This window comes from Stegostoma tigrinum, chromosome 19 (genome assembly GCF_030684315.1).
Source record: "Stegostoma tigrinum isolate sSteTig4 chromosome 19, sSteTig4.hap1, whole genome shotgun sequence".
Classification (NCBI taxonomy): domain Eukaryota; kingdom Metazoa; phylum Chordata; class Chondrichthyes; order Orectolobiformes; family Stegostomatidae; genus Stegostoma; species Stegostoma tigrinum.
Window position 1 is genome coordinate 3,349,861 of NC_081372.1, and position 26,349 is coordinate 3,376,209.

At 46.1% G+C, this 26,349-nt stretch overlaps 1 protein-coding gene across 1 annotated transcript; it reads right to left on the bottom strand.

Moving 5' to 3' along the window:
* LOC125461376 (large ribosomal subunit protein P1-like) lies at nucleotides 1-26,349 on the bottom strand. The gene is made up of 4 exons (XM_059652707.1): nucleotides 26,225-26,349; nucleotides 7,342-7,416; nucleotides 5,061-5,181; nucleotides 1-1,876 (listed from the first exon to the last, which is right to left on the bottom strand). The coding sequence occupies exons 1-4, from the start codon at nucleotides 26,294-26,296 to the stop codon at nucleotides 1,797-1,799; spliced, it is 348 nt and encodes a 115-aa protein (XP_059508690.1). The 5' UTR covers nucleotides 26,297-26,349; the 3' UTR covers nucleotides 1-1,796.

The window sequence follows — 26,349 nt, forward strand, 5'->3', positions numbered from 1 at the left end:
TTATTGAATTATCTTTTTACTAAGACTAAAAGCAAGATACATTTAAAATTATTGCAACTTTTGTATTTCCACACACAGTTGTAGTACAGGATTGCACACATTTTCAGCCACGACCTCTTTATCTGGATATAATTTCTTACATTCAGGATACCACAAGCACAGTCAAAAATATCACAATAATGTCTTTAGCCACTGCATTGAATTATTAGTTCCTGATTTTCAAAACAAAACAATTTTTGCCCTTTAAAGGAGACATACTTACTATTTCTTAAAGCTATATTTGAAAGCGTTCAACTCCTGGAATGTTGGAACAAATTATTACTGATGCTTTATAGCTTTAAATTGAGGAGTGAAAGATATAGGGCAGATGTCAGAGGTAGTTTCTTTACTCAGAGAGTAGTAAAGGAATGGAACGCTTTGCCTGCAACGGTAGTAGATTCACCAACTTTAGGTACATTTAAGTCATCATTGGATAAGCATATGGACGTACATGGAATAGAGTAGGTTAGATGGGCTTCAGATCGGTATGACAGGTCGGCACAACATCGAGGGCCGAAGGGCCTGTACTTTGCTGCAATGTTCTATGTTCTATGCTGAAAGCTGTACTGAAAACAGAAAAATGCTGGAGATCACAGCGGGTTAGGCAGCATCCATGTAGAGAGAAGGCAAGCTAATGATGAAGAGTCGTCCAGACTCAAAATGTTAGCTTGCTCTCTCTCCACTGATGCTGCCTGAGCCACTGTGACTTCCAGCATTGTTAGTTTTCAACTCCTGAAGTGGATGGGAGTGTAGAAATAAAGTGCAGCAACATTCGGAAGGGGTGTTAGGAAGAGATGGTTTGTATTAGATCTTTGTAAAGTCTGGCAGAACCCCCCACGAGATGCTTCAGCAGGCAACAATGTCATTTCAGAAATAAACAGTAAACCACAGTGATTTTAAGTCAGTGAGTGCAACATACAACAAAAGAATGCAAAATTCCACCTCTCCATCACAACAAGTCGAGTTTCCCTCACCTCCTTATGAGATAGGTGCAAGGATATGGTTCAAGATGATGCATAAAACAGGCATTCTCAGTGCAACATTTTCAAATGGACAGACATGAGGACATCTTACATTATATTATCTTATAAATTAATTCAAGCTCTTATGAAAAATAAAACTATATATAAGCTCAAGAAGTGGAATTCACAATAAAATGGTGCAGCTTATACTGCCCCAGATTCTCCTACTCTGGAATAGTGCATTTTGAGTGGTGACAGTGGAGGGGGTAAGTTGTAGTATATACTGTCTTCACTTTCCCCCTCAACCCCTCTCTCAATCTAAAATCCCCAGTGCCTCCGTCTCTAGCATTATTTCAAAATGCAGGGGCAGTGTGCGATGGGGGAGAGAAGTTATTTTCACTGGTTTTGAGGGAGCTGATGTCAGAGCTTGCACGTGACAGCAGATCAGTCCTGCAAGAGCTGCAACAGGAAGGTTCCAACTCCCAAATCTCAGCTAAATCTGACTTGGGCCAGTGTTGGCGCCTGGCGTGACGGCTGCAGGGAGCAAGCTCAGGTTTACCAGGGCAGGGTCTCCACAAATTTAGGATGGGTGTCAGATGGAACTTGGGAGGGCCTTATACAAAAGGTACCTGGTTAGTTGAAGCATTAATTTTATCAAAGAAATGACTAAATGTGTCTCCCTTCACCTTTTCCATCCATTTTGTGAGCTCCGTTTTTGGCATGGAGTTTTGTTGCTATTCTTGCTTTTTATAAGAAGTTCTTCAATAAATATTTACGCAAGGAGGACTACACAGGCTAATCATCGAACAGCCCGAAACCCATATCTTCATCAGACTCGTCGGTTTCCTCTTTAACCTCAGTTTTCTTCTCTTCAGCTGTGAAGATGAAATACAGATTATATTTGACAGCAATATCAAGGTTTCTGTGCAGAAGGCAGAAAGAATGGAGTACATACAGCTGGTGTATCCACCCAGCCTCACACTTGCTGGGACTATGTGACAAAGTGTCTCCTACTACCCGCTTCCCACCGACAATCTCATCCCTTTGGAAAGGCCAGAAGGTCACAGTCAATAAGGGGGGCAAATCCTCATTGATCCTCTCAGGCCTTTCAGAAGTAGTCCAGGAGGTGAAAGAGACCATGTGCCTTATACTAACATTGGTTTTTAAGATTGAGATGAGACCAACAGTCATCCGTCAGATGACCATGAGGCTTTGGAATTCCTTCCCCCAGGGAACTGCGGATGCTGGATTTTTACATATATTCAAGACTGATTGGCAGATTTGTTCTGGACACTACGGAGATTAGGGAGATGGGGATTGTGCAGGGATATTGAATGGCAATGCACAACCTGCTGAACGGCCTTCTCCTGCTTCTAATTCAAATGTTCTGATGGATACTTTTACCAATTGTGTGATACAGTATCTGCCTCTGTCAGCAATTAGTTTAGCTCGCCCTTCCAGAATTGAGAAACACCACCCACCTGTATTTGCAGTGCAACCCTCTCCCTTGATCACTGGTAACAGCACTTGATGAGACTACCTTGTGAATGAGCACAGCAAGACGGAGATCTTGGTCTTGACTGAAAGGTAACCGAGTGCAGCGTGTCAGTGTTACAAATGGGGCTGACGCCACATCACTATACACTGGCACACACTGTAGGAGGACAGACTGTCACTCGAAGAGGCCAAGGTGAGCAGAAAATGTTAGCTATGGGTCTAACAGGTGATTATTCACAGAAACAAAGAAAAATTAGCAGGAGTAAGCCATTCAGCCCTTTGAGCTCTCACCACTATTCAATAATGATCATGTTTGATCATTCAACTCAGTCACCTGTTCCCGCTTTCTCCCCATAGGCTTGATCCCCTCAGCCCCAAGAACTATACCTAACTCCTTCTTGAAAACATTCAATGCTTTGGCCTCAACTACTTTATGTGGCAGAGAATTCCACAGTCTCCCCACTCTCTGGTGAAGACATTTATCATCACTGCAGTCTTAAATGGCCTACCCTGTATCCTTAGGTGGTGACCCCTGGTTCTGACTCTCTCAATCATCAGAAACACCCTTCCTGCATTTACTCTGTCTGGTCCAGTTAGAAATTTATAGGTTTCATGGGAGTGGCACCACTTAGTGAGGCACTACAATCCTTCCTGGCCTCTTGAAAACTAATGGCTTCCTTAATGAGATCCTCATCTGTAGCTGGATGGAACCTGCCTGTTGTACAACACTCCATGATTCTATATGATATCACTGGGCTGATTTACGTATTATAAAGGGTTGCTGCCTGAGGCAGCTGGGTATTTTTAGTCTGTGATACTGGGTAAATGGACACTCAATGAGTGGGACAAAAGCAAAGTTGCTGGAAAAGCTCAGCAAGGTACGGCAGCACCTGTGAAGAAAACAAAAATGTTGCTGTTTTGGGTCTGGTGACCCTTCCTCAGAACTGATGGCAGCCGAAGGGTCACCAGACCTGAAACGGTAACTAGAGATAATGGGAACTGCAGATGCTGGAGATTCCAAGATAATAAAATGTGAGGCTGGATGAACACAGCAGGCCCAGCAGCATCTCAGGAGCACAAAAGCTGACGTTTCGGGCCTAGACCCTTCATCAGAGTCTCTGATGAAGGGTCTAGGCCCGAAACGTCAGCTTTTGTGCTCCTGAGATGCTGCTTGGCCTGCTGTGTTCATCCAGCCTCACATTTTATTATCCTGAAACGATAACTGTTTTCTCCTTCACAGATGCTGCCAGACCTACTGAGCTTTTCCAGCAACTTTGTTTTTGCTCCTGATTTAAAGCATCCGCACTTCTTTTAGTTTTTACTCAATAAGTGATAACTGGAAAGAAGGAAGTTGCATTTTTATAGCGCCTACCAGAATGCCACAAAGTTCTTTAGAGGCAATGAAATACTTTGCACCTATCATCAATGCCTGAATGTCAAGGAACATGGAAGCTAATCTGTACACAGGAAGCTCCCAGCAGTGTGCCGGGTAATCTGTTTCAGTGATGTTGATTTGGAGATGAATGCTGGTCAGAGAAGAACTTTGCTACTCCTCTTTGAAATCCAGCTAAGGAGGCAGAGGGGGCTTCAATTTACTAACTCATGCAAAAGATGGTACTGCCAGCAGCTCCCTCAATAGTGCCTGTCTGTCAGCGCAAGGCTTTCCAAAACTGTTGCTCCGGCAACAGCCCTGCCTTGATCCTGGAACACTGCTGCCCTAGTACTGCATTCAGGGTGTCAGAATGAATTCTGTGGGCTCCTCTCTGTGGTGGGATTTGAACTCAGGCCCTCCTCCTGAGACAGAGTGCTCCCCATCAAATTGCTGCTGACACCCAATGATCACATTCACAAACAGAGGGTTCATAAAAGATTGACCGGGATGTTGTTGGGAATGGAGGGTTTGAGTTAGAAAGAAAGACTGGATAGGCTGGGACTTTTGCCACTGGAGCGTAAGAGGTTAAGAAGTGACTTTACAGAGGTTTATAAAATGGTGAGGGGTCATCGACACGGTGAGGGGTCATCGACACAGTGAGGGGTCATCGACACAGTGAGGGGTCATCGACACAGTGAGGGGTCATCGACACAGTGAGGGGTCATCGACACAGTGAGGGGTCATCGACACGGTGAATAGGCAGGTGTCTTTTCCTGAGGTTGGGGGGATTTCAGGATTGGGGGCACATTTTTAAAGGTGAGAAGAGAAAGATTTTAAAACAACATGAGGGGCAATTTTCTTTGTACAGAGCTCATGAGTGGGATGAACTTCCGGAGGAAGAGACGGATGCAGGTAGAGTTACAACGTTTAAAAGAAATCTGGACAAGTTCATGAATAAGAAATATTTGGAGGGAGATGGGTCAGGCACACGCAGTGAGACTAGATAAATTTGGGATTATGGCCTATATGGACTGGTCAGATCGAAGGGTCTGTTTCTGTATGGCTCGATGACTGCGACTCTATAGCAAGAATGCTTCCATGAGTTACATTCCTAATTTCACTCCTTTGTGAGATTTGTGTCTCCAGCAAGGTCAGCATTTGTTGGCCATTCCTAATTACCCTCCACTTACCATCAGTAACTACAGCAGTGGCACCAGAAGCTGTTGTCCCACCAGATGTGGAAGCCATAGGTAAGGGGCCTCCAGCCCCAATGTTACAGATCAGGTTCCCAATGTTCACGTTGCTCAAGGCCTGTGGGTAACATGGAATGGCACAGCTCAATTAATGCAATTCTGACCAGACAGGATCCCACCAGGAATCAGGCAGACTACATAAGCTCAGATTCCTCTGCTTCATTGCTGCTTCACACCCACAGCAAGCCCATTTGCAAGTCTATGATGAGTTACATCCTCCAGGAACTTCCTAATTTTACTTGCAATCTACTGCACAGAAACAGGACATTCATCCCAACTGGTCCATGCTACTGACTGATTTCCTTCTAAGCCTTCTCCCATTGTGGTTCATTTCACTTCATCAGACGAGCCCCTGATCCCCTCAGGACCTCATCAGAGCCTTGATTCAAACGGACAAGAGAACTCAATTCCAGAGGTGAGGTGAAAGTGACAGCCTTTGAGTTAATTGGCCTCAGTTAACAAGTGTGTCATCAAGGAGCCCCAGCAAAATTAGAGTCAATGAGAATCTGGGGAACCTCTCTTTGCTAGCTGAAGTCATAACTGGCACCAGGAAAATGGGTGTGTCATCACAGCTCTGCAGGAGTTTTGCTGCATGGTGTCCTGGCCTCAAAATCATCAGCTGCTTTAAAGGCCATCCCTCCATCATAGGTCACAAGTGGGGAGGTTTGCCGATGATTGCACAATGTTCAGCACCATTTGTGACTCCTTTGATACTGAAGCAGTTCTGTGCTCAAAAACAGCTTGACCAGGGCAGTATCCAGGTTTGAACTGGCATGTGGCAAGCAACATTTGCAAATAACCACACAACAGACAGGCAATGGTTATCTCCAACAAGAGAGAACCTAACCATCACCCTTTGACATTCAATGGTATTAACATCACTTAATCCATCACTATCTGTATTCTGGGGGTTACCATTGACTAGAAACTGAACTAGACCAGATAGTACTGTGCCTACACCAGATCAGAAGGAATCCTTGAATGTGCAACTCCCATCCTGACTCCTCAAAGCCTGTTCACCAGATACAGGGGAAAAGGTCAGGAATGTAATAGAATACTCCCCACTTCTGGACTGCATTCGCTGTTACCACTGAATGTTAGTTGTGAAGGGAGCAAGTCTTGAAGGTTGTGGTTGGGTGTAGGGTGCGTTGTCTTGGATGAACTTCTTCATGTTGTTGCATCCAGGCAAGTGGGGAGCACTCCAGCACACTCCTGACTTGTGCCTTGTAGCTGGTGACAGGCTTTGGGGAGTCAGGAGGTGAGTTCCTTGCCCCAGAATCCTCAGCAATGATGGTGTAGCCACTGTGCTTACACAGAAGGGTCAGTTCATTTGCTGGTCTAGGGCATTGCTAAAGAGGATTCAGCGATGGTAATGTTGCTGACTGCCAAGGAACAGTGTTCTTGTCTCCATGTCCTTGACAATCAAGTTCAGATTAGATTCCCTCCAGTGTGGAAACAGGCCCTTCAGCCCAACAAGTCCACACTGCCCCTTGAAGCATCCCGCCCAGGCCCATCCCCATCCTCCTATAACCCACAAACCCCTGAACACGATGGGCAATTTAGCATGGCCGATCCACCTAACCTGCACATCTTTGGGCTGAGGAGGAAACCAGAGCACCCGGAGGAAACCCACACAGACACGGGGAGAATGTGCAAACTCCTCAGCCTGAGGTGGGAATTGAACCTGGGTCCCTGGTGCTGTGAGGCTGCAGTGCTAATCACTGAGCCACCGAGCCACCCCAGTTCAGCTTCCAATCTTTGTATTACCTCTTTAACATCACACTATCATCAGTACAGACATACCACTTTGCATGCAGTCTGTCGGGTCGCAATTAGGGATGGGCAGCAAATGTTGGCCTTTCTAGCGACAGGCTGATGCCACAAATAGCTAAAAGGGAAAAATGCCAATCTACATCTCAATCTTGATTTTACTTTCAATTTCCAGCACCGAGATCTTTTTTATACAAAAGTAGCATTAGATTTCTCTAAAAAAAAGTAAAAAAAGTACTTTTAACATTTAAAATCTTTGATCATTGATGAACATCCCAAACTATTCTCCCACCAGATTTCCTGCCTTTTACCTCCTATGATTTCAAGTTGATTTGATTGATCCCTGAGCCCTTGAGGAAGTGAAGACTCCCACTTAAGCTAAGTTTTTTTAAGAGTGCAAATTTCTACAGATTGATTAAAAAAATTAGTGAATTATCCAGCACAATACCTTTGCAAACAGGCTTGGCCAAAATGGTTCCACTGTAACACCTGCCGCTTTTATCAAAGCATTGAGCTTGTCCTCCTGTTAAAAGAACAAGACAAACTGCTGAAAACAAAACTACGAAGATGTCCGAAGCAGAATACCTGAGTTACGCAGAGCCTTAGAACCGGAACAGTCTCAGTTCTTCTGCGTTCATCTCCATAACATCACCAGGTTCCATCCCCACCCTCAATTTCTGTGCCGCTGAATCCCTCGTCCAAATTGTTTTATCTCTAGACTCAGCTTTTTTCCACCCATTCCTGGCCAGTTCCATTTTACACTTTGTCTGGATGGTGTAATTCCTAAATGATTCGATTCTCATTCCATGACTAAGCCTCTTTATCTGGGTTTGCTCAGAGAAAATTGGTTCCATCCAGCCTGTTAGATTAACAATTATTTTAAACATCTTAATGAGAGAGGTTAGCTCAGTTGGCTAGTTTGCAAGTCAACAGTGATGGTTCAATTCCCATACCAGCTGAGGTTACCACAATTGTCCCTCCTTCTAATGAGCGAACAGGCCTATAGTAGGACGATGATGAATCTATCTTTTTAAATGAGATTATCTCCAACTAACCGCTGGACCCGCCTCCTCTCCTCCCCCACCACCACCGCCACTGCGAAGTATCTGAGCAGAAAGGACAGACTTTCACTCTTAGAATACAGATGATACTGGCAACTATGTATTTAATACAGATCACCATTCTCCCCTGAGATGTCAGTGAGTGGGTTGTACTACTGCAACAGTATGCGCATGAGGGAGTTCCAAAAGAACGGCCCAGCCACAATGAAATAATAGCAATATGTATTCAACTGAACACAGAGATTTCATAGAATCCCTACAGCAGGCCATTTGGCCCACTGGGTCTACACTGAACCTCAGAAGAGGATCACGCCCAGACCCACGTCCCCTCCAACCCTTGCATTTCCCATGACTAATCCACCTAACCTGTACATCATTTGGACTGTGGAAGGAAATTCACGCAGACACAGGGAGAATGTGAAAACGCCACATAGACAGTCGCCCGAGTCCCTGGCTCAGTGCTAGCCACTGAGCAACCGGTCCTTGGAGAGGAATTTGCAGCATGGTGATTTCCTCATATACTGGCTGCTCTTGTCTTTCTGGGCGGTAAAGGTCACAGCTTTGGAAGTAACTTTGGTGAATGGCTGTAGTGCATCTTGTAAATGGTACACACAGCTGCCATAGGGGGTGGCGGGAGCGAATGTCTTAGCAGGAAATGTGATGCTGATGTGCTGCTATGTTATGGATGGTGTCAGGCCTAAGCCTGGATATTGTTGAGGTGTTGAGCATGTGGCCATGGATTGGTTACTTATTCAAGGAATTGTAAATGGAGTTGAGCTCCTTGCAATCAACAAACACCCCAAATGATCTATTAATGGAGCGAAGATCTGCAATGAAGCAGCTGCAGACAAACAGACCTCGCTTTTTTGTTCTTTGAAGCCAGGAAAGCCATAGTTATTATCAAGAGTATTTGTTAGGGTTCTGTTGATCCATAAGCAATGGTCAAAGCTGATCTGCTCCAAGTAGGTCAGGATAATGCAAATGATTGAGTTTTGGATGTGTTGCTGGCTTGGGATTTTGTTGGAATATACATTTACGCTTACGGGCTATGTGAAAAGCTGGTAGCGTAGATCTGTTGAGATGCTTCCTTGATTGAAAAGGGGAATCTAACTGCGTTTTTGTGTAAGCCAAGTGTTTAGCACCTCTTTGAGCTTCCATCAGACAGTACAGCTTCAGTGTTAGGAGTGGGTAATGATGGCCTGTCATTCTAATAAAGCTGATAGAAGCAGCATTGTTTCTCCTGCTGCAGTCTCTGCACTGACCAATTGCTTTCATCTACCCAATCTTGGTGCAGATGAGAAGAGGAAGGAAAGGGTTACGTGGGGATACATTAGCCCCGATGACACACAATTATCCTCAATGTACACAGCACTATTTTCACGGCACACAGGTAGCATTGCAGTTTCTCGGATACAATTCACACATCGAAACAGGAAATGACTTACTGAAGTGAAAGTAGACTGAGGTCTCAATGCTTGCAAGATTGAGTACATTCTGAACAAGCTCTCACACTGAGCTGTTATCTTGCAGGAGAAGAATAACAAGAATTATGTGCTATATAGTGTCCTGATCACTCCATTCAGTACAGATATACCAAGAGTGTGACACTCGCTCAGCACTGATCCTCTGACAGCACAGTGCCTCCTCAGCGCTGACCCTCCGACAGTGCAGCCTTCTTTAAATATATGATGTGTGTATATCTGGCAGCTGATGTGTTATTGCACTCATATCCTTTGTACTATCTTTCATGACACTCTGCAATTTATTCTTGAGTTTCTTGTTTGAGTTTTAAATAGAACTTGGAATTATTGCAGCCCCTTTGACATTGTTAAGTGTCCCAAGAAACAAACACACCAAAAGCTGGGATCTTGCTTTGTATATACTGCCTCTTGTGTTTGGAAAAGCCATGATGATGTACTGCCTACCAAGCATTGTACTGGCTACCCACCCCGCCCCCATCCTCAAAGCCCGAGCATATTCAAAGGCACTCAAAGAAGCAAAACTCAATCATTTGCATTTCATTTGAAGGAGTCTCTCAGTTTTATCCCTCGTCAATCCTTCAAGTGAACTTGGCAGGGCTGAGGGAACAGTGGGATCAGGTGACCACACCAGAAGGTGCAAGAGTTTGAGGACAGAGTCAGAGGGAAACAAGAGAAAGGGTGTGTTTCGGAAAATACAGGGCAACAGCCTGACAAGATAATTGTGACTGACGGCCAGAGAAAGTACGCAGCATTTCAGTGACCACTTACTGTCCTATTACTCAGGGCACGTCTGTGTATGGGTGATGAGTAATGTGCAACATCAGACTGGAGTTCACTCACTGAGTTGCCTGCTGACTGCGTATTTGACATGCACACAGTGAGCAATCATTTGTTGGAGTAGTGGCACTCTGTTTGAACAGAAGTCAGCACTTTCAGAAGGAAACAGATTCCAGTAACCCTCGTTCCTCTGCAGCAAATTTAATCTTAGCAAAATAAAAACTGCAATCCTACTAATCCTTCATCTTACATCAAATGTGAGAAAAATCAGACAGAAAAATAACTGTCAGAGGTTGGAGAATAAATGGCAGAGACAGCCACATTCTGCTGTATTTTGAAGGCACTGTTTCGGCAATATAGAGCTTTCTTTTGCAAATATGTAAAATGATTTTGCTAACTATTTCAAAACATATTGCATTGGTAGCCTATTATTTCAATTTCTGTTTCTGCTCATATTTAACACATCTGCTCATCACATGCTGCTTTAGAGATACATTTGCATGGGTGTGTGTGGGGGAGGGTGCATGTAGCTGTGTGTTGGGTTGTGTGTGGGTGGAGGGAGGTGTATGGGTCTGCGCAGGTGTACGTGTGGGGGTGTGTGCAGGGATGTATGTGGGTGTGTGTGCGCGTGGGGGGGACACTAAGACCGTGGCTGCCTGCCTGTGGTTTGAGGTGCATGTGTGGGTGTGGCTGGGGATGCGTCAGTGGGAGTGTTTAGGTGTGGGTATGTGTGTGTGCAGGGTTCGTGTGTGAGGGTTGTGTGGGCAGAGGTCATTTCTTTTTCTTTATTCATTAATGGGATGTGGGCATCACTGGCTAGGCAGCATTAATTGCCCAGAGGGCAGTTGAGAGTCAACCACATTTCTGTGGGTCTGGAGTCACATATAGGCCAGAATGGGAAAGGATGGCAGTTTCCTTCCCTAAAGGACATTAGTGAATCTGATGGGTTTTTCCAACAATCGACAATGTATTCATGGTCATCATTAGATTGTTAATTCCAGATAGTTTATTGGATTCAAATTCTACCATCTGCCGTGGCGGGATTCAAACCCAGGCCTCAAGAACATTATCTTGGTCTCTGGATTAACAGTCCAGCCATAATACCACTCGGCCACTGCCTCCCACTGTGTGCAGGTGTGCGTGGGGGTGCAGAGGTGTGTGTGTAGGTGTGCATGTGTGTGGGAGGGAAGTGGTGGGGTGTATGTGTGTGTGGGTGTGAGGGCGTGTGGGGGAAAAAAACATGTCTGCGCAGGGGATATACACAACAAAAGAAGAAACAGAAGGTTATGCTGAGACAGAGGGATGAAGAGATAAAGTAGAAATTACATTTGAAACATGAACACCTGTATGGACATCTGGGTTAAATAACCTGCTTCTGAGTTGAAAAGATAATGTAACAATCCAAAAAATAACACTTTGTATGTGGCAATGACAGTGTAAAAACAGGAGCCCCAAACCCCACCTCTTCCTCCGGTACATTGATGACTGTATCGGCGCCGCCTCTTGCTCCCCAGAGGAGCTCGAACAGTTCATCCACTTCACCAACACCTTCCACCCCAACCTTCAGTTCACCTGGGCCATCTCCAGCACATCCCTCACCTTCCTGGACCTCTCAGTCTCCATCTCAGGCAACCAGCTTGTAACTGATGTCCATTTCAAGCCCACCGACTCCCACAGCTACCTAGAATACACCTCCTCCCACCCACCCTCCTGCAAAAATTCCATCCCCTATTCCCAATTCCTCCGCCTCCGCCGCATCTGCTCCCACGATAAGACATTCCACTCCCGCACATCCCAGATGTCCAAGTTCTTTAAGGACCGCAACTTTCCCCCCACGGTGATCGAGAACGCCCTTGACCGCGTCTCCCGCATTTCCCGCGACACATCCCTCACACCCCGCCCCCGCCACAACCGCCCCAAGAGGATCCCCCTCGTTCTCACACACCACCCTACCAACCTCCGGATACAACGCATTATCCTCCGACACTTCCGCCATTTACAATCCGACCCCACCACCCAAGACATTTTTCCATCCCCACCCCTGTCTGCTTTCCGGAAAGACCACTCTCTCCGTGACTCCCTTGTTCGCTCCACACTGCCCTCCAACCCCACCACACCCGGCACCTTCCCCTGCAACCGCAGGAAATGCTACACTTGTCCCCACACCTCCTCCCTCACCCCCATCCCAGGCCCCAAGATGACATTCCACATTAAGCAGAGGTTCACCTGCACACCTGCCAATGTGGTATACTGCATCCACTGTACCCGGTGCGGCTTCCTCTACATTGGGGAAAACAAGCGGAGGATTGGGGACCGCTTTGCAGAACACCTCCGCTCAGTTCGCAACAAACAACTGCACCTCCCAGTCGCAAACCATTTCCACTCCCCCTCCCATTCTCTTGATGACATGTCCATCATGAGCCTCCTGCACTGCCACAATGATGCCACCCGAAGGTTGCAGGAACAGCAACTCATATTCCGCCTGGGAACCCTGCAGCCATATGGTATCAATGTGGACTTCACCAGTTTCAAAATCTCCCCTTCCCCTACTGCATCCCTAAACCAGCCCAGTTCATCCCCTCCCCCCACTGCACCACACAACCAGCCCAGCTCTTCCCCCCCACCCACTGCATCCCAAAACCAGTCCAACCTGTCTCTGCCTCCCTAACTGGTTCTTCCTCTCACCCATCCCTTCCTCCCACCCCAAGCCGCACCCCCAGCTACCTACTAACCTCATCCCACCTCCTTGACCTGTCCGTCTTCCCTGGACTGACCTATCCCCTCCCTACCTCCCCACCTACACTCTCTCCACCTATCTTCTTTACTCTCCATCTTCGGTCCGCCTCCCCCTCTCTCCCTATTTATTCCAGTTCCCTCCCCCCATCCCCCTCTCTGATGAAGGGTCTAGGCCCGAAACGTCAGCTTTTGTGCTCCTGAGATGCTGCTTGGCCTGCTGTGTTCATCCAGCCTCACATTTTATTATCTTGGAATCTCCAGCATCTGCAGTTCCCATTATTTCTAATACTATTTAAACCCCATGGAAACCTGGTTCAACACAATACGTCCGCTTTAAAGGAGGTGCTTCCCTGATTTTTAAGGTGTGAGGCTCAAACTTCACCTTGTTGTGGGAGGTAGCTGGGCCACGAAGCCTGCAAACACCACTTAGCTCACAGGGCAGACAGCAACAGTGAAAACGGTAGGAAATTTGGTCACAAAAATCACTGGGAAAGAGTTTGCAAACACTAGATCAATGCACCACGTGATGCAGCACTCAGTCAAATCTCAACAGCATGGCAGCGTATAATTTAGACTATGAGATAAAGAACCGAGGGGATTTGAGCTCAGGTTTCCAAATGCAGAATTTCAATTCAGCTGAAAATGTCCTGGAAATAAAAAGATGGCAGGTGTTCACAGAAGTCATAAAAACTCACCGTGTTCACTACAGTCCTTTGGGTTAGAAGCCTATGATCTTGGTCGTGCTGGCTGTATGAATGACTCCAGGCTTTAAACACATTGTTAGCAATGGTTTGCCAATGAGAAACCAAAACTCAACTCCAAACTCAGATTTCGGACTCTGCTCCCCACTCTGCAAACAGATCCTCGACCTCCTGACTGACAGACGCCGTTTAAGAACAGGTGATAACTCCCACCTCCACAATAATACTCAAGACTAGTACCTTGCTAGGTTGTGTACTCAGCCGCTTACTATAATTCCAATACACTCACAACCGTGTGCCCACATTCAGCTCTAACTCCAACAAATTTTCTGATGACATCACCATAGTGAGTTGGATCTCAAATAATGACGAGACAGAGTTACAGGAGAGAGATAGACAGCTTAGTGGTGCGGTGTTAAAGACAATAATCTCTCCTTCAGTGTCAGCAAAAATGAAAGAGCTGCTCACTGACTACAGGAAATGGAGTGGACACCCCTGTCTGTATCAAACATGCTGAGATGAAAATGGTTAAGAGCATCAAGTTCCCAGGAGTAATATCACCAATCTCTCTTGGTCCATCCACATTTACGCTACAGGCAAGAAAGTACAACAACACCTCCCCAAAAGTACAAGGAAATGCAGCACGTTCACAAATGATTCATCAATTTTTCTAGATGCACCATAGAAAGCATCCTACCCAGACGCATCACAGCCTGGTACGACAACTGCTCTACCCAAGATCACAAGAAATTACAAAGGATTGTAAACACGGCTCAGTCCATCACACAAACCAGCTTTCCATCCATTGACTCCGTCTACACATTCCAGTGCCTTGGGAAAGTAACCAATAAAATCAAATACCCCTCCCACCCCAATTATACCCTCACTGACACTCTTCCATCAGCCAGGAGATACCAACATTTGAAAACACACAGCAAACAATTTAAGAGCAGCTTCTTCCTGCCATTGTCAGACTTACAGACTTGCCTCTTACATTTACCTTTCTCCACACCTGCTCTGTAGCTGAAACGCTATATTCTGCATAATGTTCTTATTACCCTGATGTACGTACGTAAGGTATGATTTGTTTGGTTAGCTCGCAAAACAATACTCCACTATCTCAGTACATATGACGATAATACATCAAATCTGATCATCTTCCTGGGGCAGGAAATAAATATACAGAGCAGCAGTAAGGACAATAACTGAATATTAATCATGGGTATTGGGGTAAGGAGAATATATAAACCCTGTTCAGGATCCCCACTTCTGATCTAACATTGAAGTTTGCAGATGTTTGGGTAGTGGACAGTGAAGAAGGTGATCTAGAGTACTATGGGGCCTTGAGCAGGTGGCCTGATAGGTGGCAGATAGAGCTTAATTTAAATAAATATGAGGAGCTGCATTTTAGAAAGGCAAATCAGGGCAGAATTTATACACTTAATGGTAAGGTCCTGGGGAGTGTTGCTGAACAAAGATCTGGGACAGTATGCTCAGAGCTCCTTGAACGTGGAGTCCCAGGTGGACAAGATAGTGAAGAAGGCATTCAGGTACATTTGCCTTTATTGGTCAGCGCATTGAGCATGGGAGTTGGGAGGTCATGTTGCAGCTGTACAGGACATTGATTAGGCAACTTTTGGAATAATGCGTACAATTCTGGTCTCCCTACTATAGGAAGGATGTTGTGAAACTTGAAAGGGTTCAGAAAAGATTTACAAGGATGTTGCCAGGGTTGGAGGATTTGAGCTATTTGGGAGAGAGGCTGAGTAGGCTGGGGCTATTTTCCCTGGAGCGTCAGAGGGTGAGGGGTGACCTTATAGACGTTTATAAAATCATGAGGGGCATGGGTAGGGTAAACAGACAGGGTCTTTTCTCCAGGGTAGTGGAGTCCATAAGACCCATAAGATTATATGACATTAGAATGGAAGAAAGGCCATTCAGTCCATTGAGTCCACTCTGCCATTTAAATCATGGCTGATGGGCATTTCAACACCACTTCCCTGCACTCTCCCTGTAGCCCTTCATTCCTTCTGAGTTCGAGAATTTATCAATCTCTGCCTTGAAGGCATCCAACGTCCCGGCCTCCACTACACTCTGTGGCAATGAATTCCACAAGCCCACCACTCTCTGGCTAAAGAAATGTCTCCTCATTTCCGTTTTAAATTTACCCCCTCTAATTTTAAGGCTGTGCCCATGGGTCCTAGTCTCCCCGCCTAATGGAAACAACCTCCCAGCGTCCACCCCTTCTAAGCCATACATTATCTTGCAAGTTTCTATTAGGTCTCCCCTCAACCTTCTAAACTCTAATGAGCACAATCCCAGGATCCTTAGTCATTCATCGTATGTTAAACCTACCATCCCAGGGATCATCCGTGTGAATCTCCGCTGGACACGCTCCAGGGCCAGTATGTCCTTCCTAAGGTGTGGGGCCCAAAATTGGACACAGTATTCTAAATGGGGCCTAACTAGAGCTTTAAAAAGCCTCAGAAGCACATCGCTGCTTTTATATTCCAACCCTCTTGAGATAAAAGACAACATTACATTCGCTTTCTTAATCATGGACTCTATCTGCAAGTTAACTTTTAGAGAATCCTGGACCAACACTCCCAGCTCCTTTTGTATTTCTGCTTTACGAATTTTCTCACCGTTTAGAAGAGAGTCCATCCTGTATTCTTTTTTCCAAAGTGCAAAACCTCGCATTTGCTCACATTGAATTTCAGCCATTTCCTGGACCACTCTCCTAAACTGTCTAAGTCTTTCTGCAGCCTCCCTACCTCCTCAGTACTATCTGCCTGTCCACCTATCTTCGTATCATTGGCAAACTTCGCCAGAATGCCCCCAGTCCCTTCATCCAGATCATTAATATATAAAGTGAACAGCCGTGGCCCCAACACTGAACCCTGCGGGACAGCACTCGTCACCGGTTACCATTCCAAAAAAGAGCCTTTTATCCCAACTCTCTGCCTTCTGTCAGACAGCCAATCCTCAATCCAAGCCAGTAGCTCACCTCAAACACCCTGGGCTCTCATCACCTTGCTCAGCAGCCTCCCGTGAGGCACTGTATCAAAGGCCTTTTGGAAGTCTAGAACACAGAACATTACAGCACAGTACAGGCCCTTGGGCCCTCGATGTTGTGCCGACCTGTCATACCGATCTCAAGCCCATCTAACCTACACTATTCCATGTACGTCCATATGCTTATCCAATGACGGCTTAAATGTACCCAAAGTTGGCGAATCTACTACCATTGCAGGCAAAGCATTCCATTCCCTTACTACTCTCTGAGTAAAGAAACTACCTCTGGCATCTGTCCTATATCTTTCACCCCTCAAATTAAAGCTATGCCCCCTTGTGCTCGTCATCACCATCCGAGGAAAAAGGCTCTCCCTATCCACCCTATCTAACCCTCTGATTATTTTATATGTTTCAATTAAGTCACCTCTCAACCTTCTTCTCTCTAATGAAAACAGCCTCAACTCCCTCAGCCTTTCCTCGTAAGACCTTCCCTCCATACCAGGCAGCATCCTAGTAAATCTCCTCTGCACCCTTTCCAAAGCTTCCACATCCTTCTTATAATGCGGTGACCAGAACTGTACGCAATACTCCAAGTGCGGCCGCACCAGAGTTTTGTACAGCTGCAGCATAACCTCATGGGTCCGGAACTCAATGCCTCTATTAATAAAAGCTAAAACACTGTATGCCTGCTTAACAGCCCTGTCAACCTGGGTGGCAACTTTCAAGGATCTGTGTACATGGACACCGAGATCTCTCTGCTCATCTACACTACTAAGAATCTTACCATTAGCCCTGTACTTTGCCTTCCGGTTACTCCTACCAAAGCACATCCACTGGATTTCCCTGGTCTAACCTACTTGTTACCTCTTCAAAGAATTCTAACTGGTTTGTCAGGCACGACCTCCCCTTACTAAATCCATGCTGACTTGTTCTAATCTGACCCTGCACTTCGAAATCCCATCCTTAACAATGGATTCTAGAATTTTACCAACTACCGAGGTTAGGCTAATCTGCCTATAATTTTCCATCTTTTGCCTTGATCCTTTCTTAATCAAGGGGGTTACAACAGCAATTTTCCAATCAGCTGGGACTTTCCCTGACTCCAGTGATTTTTGTTAGATCACAACCAAAGAATCTATGTGACCAAGGAAGAATCGTAGGCCACTTGGCTCTTTCAGCCTGCTCCACAAATCGATAAGATCATAACCAAGCTGATTCTAACCTCAAACTCTACATTCCTGTATGCCCCTAATAACCTTTAAGTAATCAAGAATCTATTTACTTCTGCCTTAAAAAATATTTCATGATTTTGTATTCACAGCTTTTTGAGAAAGGGAATTCCAATGACTCACAACTCTCTTGAGGCAAATATTGTTTTCTCCTTTCTGTTTCAAATGGGCGTTCCCTTATTTTAATATCTGACCCCTTGTTCTAGATTCTCCCACAAGAGGAAACATCCTTTCCACATCCACATAGTCAAGACCCCTCAGGATCTAACCTGTTTCAATTACATCATGGCTGACCCTAAAGTCGAGAGGATACAGTTGGTATTCATGTATTCTAATAGCCAGCTTTCTTCCTGTTGTGCAGACACTGGACACCGACGAGCAACAAAAAGACATGACTGATTAGATTAGATTCCCTACAGTGTGGAAACAGGACCTTCGGCCCAACAAGTCCACACTGCCCCTTAGGGCATCCCACCCAGACCCATCCCCCTATAACCCACACACCCCTGAACACCACGGGCAATTTAGCATGGCCAATCCACCTAGCCTGCACATCTTTGGACTGTGGGAGGAAACCAGAGCACCCTGAGGAAACCCACGCAGACACGGGGAGAATGTGCAAACTCCACACAGACAGTCACCTGAGGCTGGAATCGAACCCAGGTCCCTGGCGCTGTGAGGCTGCAGTGCTAACCACTGAGCCACCGTGCAGCCCTAATACTGATACTCACTCGTCTCCGTATACATGAATAAGGAGAACCACCAGTTTGATTGGGACAACGTCAGGATCTGAGGACAGGCCAAACAGAGACAAGCACGGGAATTCCTGGAGGCCTGGTTCTCCACCAAGAAGGCAATCAACAAACACATAGAATTTGACCCTATATACACACCACTGCAAAGAAAAACCGGAAATGAGGTAATCAGATCCAATAGATCCCAGAGTTTAAATACCAGGCAGGAAAACACAACAGCGCTTCATCGAGGCTGCAATGACCATGTTACCCAGCAGGGTAATGAAACATCTGCGATCTAACGAACCAGCTCGGCGACAGAACCAACCACAGCATCCACAACCTGCACTACAGATCTACTCAAGAATATTAAAGCACAACCTCCCATCATTTTAACAGCAAAAGAAGACCTGGCTGAGATTCTTTTCAAAGTCAGACAGGCCACCACTTCCCTTTTATACAACGTTCCATTAAACAACAGCTTCTTACATCCTCTTTCCAAGTGTATGTCAGATAAATTCTTCATTTCTGCATTGACAATCCAATGGTAGAGTGCCACCCAGTGGGGAAAAACAGGGTGAAATGATGAGTAGCACAACATTACGTAGAGTCAAAACAGAAAATGTTGGAAATACTTAGCAGGTCTGGCAGCAGAGGGGGCGGAGAGAGAGACAGAGCTAGCATTTTACGTTTATAACCATTCATCTAAACCACTTTCAGATCCAAAATGTTAACTCTGGAATGCTTCAAAGATGTTCAATGGCCTATGCAATATTTCTAGCATTTTACGTTTAACAGATTACCAGCATCCATTATATTTTGCCTCAGTATTAGAGATTTAATAAGAACATATTATGTAGGAGCAGAAATAGACCATTCAGCCCATCAAATCTGTTCTGCCATTCTAGAAGAACATGGCTGATCTGATCACCTACAACTCCATTTTCCTGTCTTTTCCCCATAACTCTCAATTCCCTTACTGATAAATACAGCCTATGAATGCCTTAAATATACTTGATGACCTAGCTTCAACGCCCTCCGCAGCAATGAATTTCACAGATTCACTCCCACCTGAGAAGAAATTGCTCCTTATCTCGTACATAAATGGGCGACCCTTATTCTGAGATAATGTTCTCTGGTCCGAAGCTCTTCCACAGGACAAACAACCTCACTGCACCTACACTGTCAAGTCTCCTAAGAATCTGAGCTCTCCTAATTCTTCTAAATTCCAATGAATACAAATCCAACTTATTCAATCTCTCCTGATAAGCCAATCCCTCCAAACCCAATAAAATATCTGTGACATTTTACCATAGTATGAGAGATTTAGGTGGGTTGGGTGCTTAGAGTATTGGAATAGGAAGAAGTGACTCAGGCTGTTCTGCTATTTCATTACATAAGGTTAGCTATGATCTAACTGGACTCACTACCCTTAATAAAAACAAACTTCACACAACTCAGATTTGAAATTCCACTTTACTGCTCTCTGTGAGAGATTTCCACCCTGCTATCAACCATCCCTATCTTTTGGTTATCTTATGGTTTTTATCCCTATCTTTGGGCTTCGTTTTCATTTAACACTGACTTTTCCTTGTCCAAGACACATCCCCAGAGCAAAATAAAAACCAAAAGAACTGCAGATGCAAAAACAAAGTTTGTTTTTGTCTCCAGAGCAAAAGCTGTATTAATTTTCCTTGGGTTCCATCTTTCCAGCTCCCTGCCCGAGTATGCTGGCTAAGCACAAAGCTACAATTTAAACTATGAAGGCACCCAGCTCAAACATCCATCTGTGAAAATTATTGACTTCTGCCTGGATTTTGAGGCTTGATGTAAAAACAAGTGCTGGAGAAACTCAGCAGGTCTGAGAGCATCTGTGGTGGGGGCGCGGAGAGAGAGAGTGAGAGACAGAGAGCGAGAGCAAGGGAGAGCGAGAGACACAGAGAAAATAAAACAGTATTCATGTTTTGCATCTGATAAGACTCTTCATCAGACTGTCAATGGAAAAGTCAGTTCAAGGTTGCCTTCCACATGATCCAATATGCAAGATCTAAACATCTGGTCAGTTCAGACTCTAGTTCTTCTGTTCCATTTGTCAACTTTTCTGAGATTATTCCTCATTTCATGCTTTGGATGGTGGTGTCAAAAGGGCACAAGCTTTTCAAAGAGTTGTCTTTTGTTCAGAGAAAACATGAAGACCTGAATATGAAACAGGGTATGAATATTTTAAATGATTCAGGCAGGGGTAAGCTGAGCTCAGAACAAGAATCACTTTAAAAGAGACAGTACATTTCAAAGGCAAAGGCTTGCTGCAGATGCGATATTATCCAAAGCTCCGAGTTGTTCCTTGACACCCCAATCTACCAGCTTTAAATAAAATCAAGGCTGCTGCTGAAGATAAAGCAGCATCATTGCTTGTATTGGATGGTGTAATGTGTTTCAAGGGCAGTATGTTATTGCTTTGCTCCTTGAAGCATTACAATACCAGTCAGTGCTAGATGACAAGCTGTGGAGCTGGCCAAGCAGCATCTCTGGAGCAGGAAGGCTGATGTTTTGGGCCTAGACCCTTCTTCAGAAATGGGGAAGGGGAAGAGGGCTCTGAAATAAATAGGGAGAGACGGGGAGGTGGATTGAAGATGGATAGAGGAGAAGATAGGTGGAGAGGAGACAGACAAGTGGGGATGGAGCCAATAAAGATGTGTAGGTGGGGAGGTAGGGAGGAGATAGGTCAGTCCAGGGAGGATGGCCAGGTCAAGGGGGTGGGATGAGGTTAGTAGGCAGGAGATGGAGGCGAGACTTGAGGTGGGAGGAGGGGATAGTTGAGAGGAAGAACAGGTTAGGGAGGCCAGGACGAGCTGGGCTGGTTTTGGGATGCAGTGAGGGAAGGGGAGATTTTGAAACTTGTGAAATTCACATTGATACCATTGGGCTGCAGGGTTCCCAAGTGGAATATGAGTTGCTGTTCCCGCAACCTTCGGGTGACATCCTTGTGGCACTGCAGGAGGCCCATGATGGACATGTCGTCTAAAGAATGGGAGGGGGAGTTAAAACGGTTTGCGACTGGGAGGTGCAGATGTTTCCTGCGAACCGAGCGGAGGTGTTCTGCAAAGCGGTCCCCACACCTCCGCTTGGTTTCCCCAATGTAGAGGGAGCCACACCAGGTACAGCAGATGCAGTAGATCACATTGGCAGATGCGCAGGTGAACACCTGCTTGATGTGGAAAGTCATCTTGGGGCCTGGGATGGGGGTGAGGGAGTAGGTGTGGGGGCAAGTGTAGCACTTCCTGCGGTTTCAGGGGAAGGTGCTGGGTGTGGTGGGGTTGGAGGGGAGTGTGGAGCGGACCAGGGAGTCATGGAGAGAGTTGTCTCTCCGGAAAGCAGACAAGGGTGGGGTGGGAAAAATGTCTTGGGTGGTGGGGTTGGATTGTAGATGGCAGAAGTGTCGCAGGATGATGCGTTGTATCCGGAGGTTGGTGGGGTGGTATGTGAGGACGAGGGGGAATCTTTTAGGGCGGTTGTGGCGGGGGCGGGGTGTGAGGGATGTGTTGCAGGAAATGCGGGAGACACAGTTGAGGGCGTTCTCAGCCACTGCGGCGGGGGGAGGAATCTGCAGTCCTTGAAAAACGAGGACATCTGGGATGTATGGGAGTGGAATGCCACATCCTGGGAGCAGATGCGGTGACGGTGAAGGAATTGGGAATAAGGGATGGCATTTTTGCAGGAAGGTAGTTGGGAGGAGGTGTATTTTTGGTAGCTGTGGGAGTCGGTGGGCTTGAAATGGATATCAGTTTCTAGGTGGTTGCCGGAGATGGAGACAGAGAGAACCAGGAAGGTGAGAGAGGTATTAGAGATGGTCCAGGTGAACTGAAGGTTGGGGTGGGAGGTGTTGGTGAAGTGGATGTTCAAGCTCCACTTGGGAGTACGAGGTGGTGCCGATACAGTCATCAATGTAATGGAGGAAGAGGTGGGGTTTGGGGCCAGTATACATGTGGAAAAGGGATTGTTCCACGTAACCTACAAAGAGACAGGCATGGCTTGGGCCCATTCACCCGCTTTGTCTGTAGGAAGTGGGAGGAATTCTAAGAGAAGTTGTTGAGGGTGAGGACGAGTTCGGGTAGGCGGATGAGGGTGTCGGTAAAAGGGGACTGGTCGGGCCTGCAGGACAGGAAGAAGCAGAGGGCCTTCAGGCCATCTGCATGGGGAATACAGGCATATAGGAACTGGACGTCCATGGTGAAAATGGGGCATTAGAGACCGGGGAATTGGATGTTCTGGAGGAGGGGTAGGGTGTGGGTCCCCATCTCTCCCTATTTATTTCAGAACCCTCTTCCCCTCCCCCATTTCTGATGAAGGGTCTAGGCCCGAAACTTCAGCCTTCCTGCTCCTAAGATGCTGCTTGGCCTGCTGTGTTCATCCAGTTCTACACTTTGTTATCTCGGATTCTCCAGCATCTGCAGTTCCTATCATCTCTGATACAACACCAGTCAGTGCTGTTCAGTGGGTGGCAATCTCGCCTCTGAGTCAGGAGATAATGGACTCAAATCGCACTTGGGACTGGAGCACAAATTGTAGGTTAACAGTCCAGGTGCAGGAGAGCGCTGCATTGCTGACGGCACTGCCTTTAAGGTGAGGCAGATGTAAAAGATTCTTTGGCAGTTGTTCAAAGAAGAGGAGGGGAGTCTCCCTGGTATCCTGATTGAGCTTTATTCTTCAAACCACGTCACCAATAGATTGTTTCTCGGTGTCACGTTGCTGTATCTTGGAACATGCTGTGCCCAAATTGGTTGTGGCACTTCCTACATCACAATAGCGAGTACACTTCATTGTTTGTGAAGTTTAAGAGATTCTGGGGTCATAAAAGGTATTATATAAATGCAAGTCTGGCTTTTCTTCCACCATATCCTTACATACTGTCCGACGTTCCTCCAAAACAATCTCAAACAATCTCCTAATACAGTTCATATTTACAGTACTCAACTTGTATAATATACGTGATTTTGGAAGTCTTTTGCTGTGAGAATTAAGTAGTCAAACCTCACACACTTCTCCCTGAACAGTGAACTGGTGAACACTCCAGCAAGACAAGGTTTGTAACTAAACAACAAGCTGGTTTTTAAAATATAATCAATATCTAAATCACTGGCACAATCTTTAAAATGATTTTTTTTCTTATTACGGAACACTGTGTGTCGGGAATAAAAACAAAACACCTCCAATTACTCAGATTCTACAGCATCTGCATTTCCTATTACCTCCAATTATTGTCCTTCCTGAGCCTAGTCAGCTCTACAATGGAGGAGGGAATCATTAATTCCCGTTTCTCTCTATCTCAATTTTCACCAACTAACTCTCCCTCCCTTTCTCAGGTTTCCTTTATTGTAACTCTCTCTCTCTCTGTCAGAAATGCAGGAAATCAGATGCTTAACCTCTGACACCCTGTCCCTCCGTGGCACACGCTATCGCAGGATTGGTTATTTGAGCTGCCATTCAAACCAGCAATTGGCCAATGCTGAGAATTTTCCCATCCATATTGAATGAAAAGCATCTTGTTGATGCTGGAAATCTGAAATGGAAATAGGAAGTGCTCGAGAAACTCAGCAGGTCTGGCAGAGTTAATGTTTCGAGTCCAAAATTACTCTTTCTCAGAAAAGTGTTTCTTTACCTACCTTTCGACTGAGTCAATAACACTATCAACAATAAGAAAGATGAACAGGATAAGGCCGTTCGGCCCTCGAGCATTCTATTCTAGCATTCTCTCCAGTTCCTTCTCTGCTAAGTGTTAATAAAGGGTACTTAGAGGGTAATGTTTTGGGCAATTGTTGATGGGTAATAAATGCTGCCCTAGCCAATGACACCCAGTCCCTACAAATGAACAAAAAGAAAAGAATACTTTCTCAAAGTGGTCCTTTGACCAGAGTCTCATCATGAACTGTTAAATTTTTGAGAACAAAGATTGAAATTAACTTCAATTCAACGAAAACAAAATCACAACATCAAATGAAAATAAGTTACATTAAAATCCTCCTTTCCTCAATTCAGCAAAAGAACTCCCAAAATGTGACAGGTAAACAGCTTTTTATTTCCTATTTATTGGAAAACGAGCTCACTAATCACTCTTGAAGCTTCCTCACCAATAAGGCCGTAGACAAAAGCCAGGGAACTTCAATTAAACAGGACCTCATTGGTGACTCAAGCACTGCTCACCTACAGTTCAGGCTCAGAAAGATACAGAGCTGGAGATTCCAGTCACTCAAACCTCCACTGCCCGGGGCTGGACTCTCACCCAGTCCCATTTATTTATCAACCATGTACTCACTGACCAACACTGGTCCTTCCTCCAGCTATGTTTTGATTTTACAACTGCTTTCCTTCAAGAGATGCAGATGGCTCAAAACTTTTCCTAAGGAAATGTATTTTATGGTCCATTAACCATCTGTGCAAATATTTTTCTCCCTGACGCTGTGACATAATTACAAAACAATGACACACTCATCACCAAGTCAGCAATATGAGGAATGCTTCAGGGTCCACTCAAGGCTCAGCGGCAGTGCTCCAGACTACATGTTTAGCAGGTCGTGCGAGGGGGGCCACTGTCAGACTTTACCTTATAGCCCTGGACAGGACTGAGATCGTGCAGCATGGCCAGTGATGCTGTCTTTCAGACATGTTAAACTGAGCTAAGAACTGCAGATACTGTAAATCAAAAACGAACGTAGAATTTGCTGGAAAGGTTCAGCATGTCTGGCAGCATTCAATGCTAGTGGATCTTTTGAGCTTGTCCAGCAATTTCCATTTTTGTTGTGTTAAAGAGAGCTCCTGCCTGCTATTTCAAGGAAACATGAGAGATGCCACTGCGGTATGTGGGAAACATCAGCAGAGTTCTGGGAACCTCAAGTGCAGAGCAAATGCTAGATTCCTTACAAGCATGAAGCCATTTCAATATTGTTTGGTTAAATGTAAATCTCTTTGCAAAGTATAGACAACGGGAAGATGGTGTAGAGGCGCATTCTCTCTCTTTTCTGACACGCACCATTAAATTTACCATCAGATCAGACAGACTATGAATTGTGGAGTTCCTCAGCACCGACCCTCCGACAATGCGGCGCTCCCTCAGCACTGATCCCCCCCCCCACCCTGGCATCACCACCCCCCCACGGGTATCTCCCTATCCCCCCCCACCCGGTATCTCCCACCACCCCCATATCTCTCTACCCCTCCTCCCCCCGTATCCCCCGCCCCAGTATCTCCCTACCCACCCCCGTATCTCCCGACGCCCCCTCCCCCTGTATCCCCCGCCCGGTATCTCCCTACACCCCCCCACCCCGGGTATCTCCCTCCTTGTCCCCCGGTATCTCCCCCCGCAGTATCTCCCACACCACCCCGTATACCACCCCCCATTACGTCCCTCCCCCCACTATCTCCCTACCCACCCCCCTCCCCCCAGACTCTCCCTCTTCCCCCCCTCCCCCCGTGTCTACCTCCCTCCACCCCCCGCCCCAACCGTATCCCCCTCCCTCTCCCTCCCCCCGTATCCCTCTCCCTCCCCCCGTATCCCTCTCCCTCCACACACCCCCCGGTACCTCCGGACCCCCTCACTCACGGTGATGGACACCTCATCGTCGAATAGGATCAGGGCGCTGTAGATACACGCCAGCTCGGACTCGGAAGCCATGACGCAGCGCACCGCCAGCAACTCGACTCCCCGGAACGGAAATCCCGTGCCGC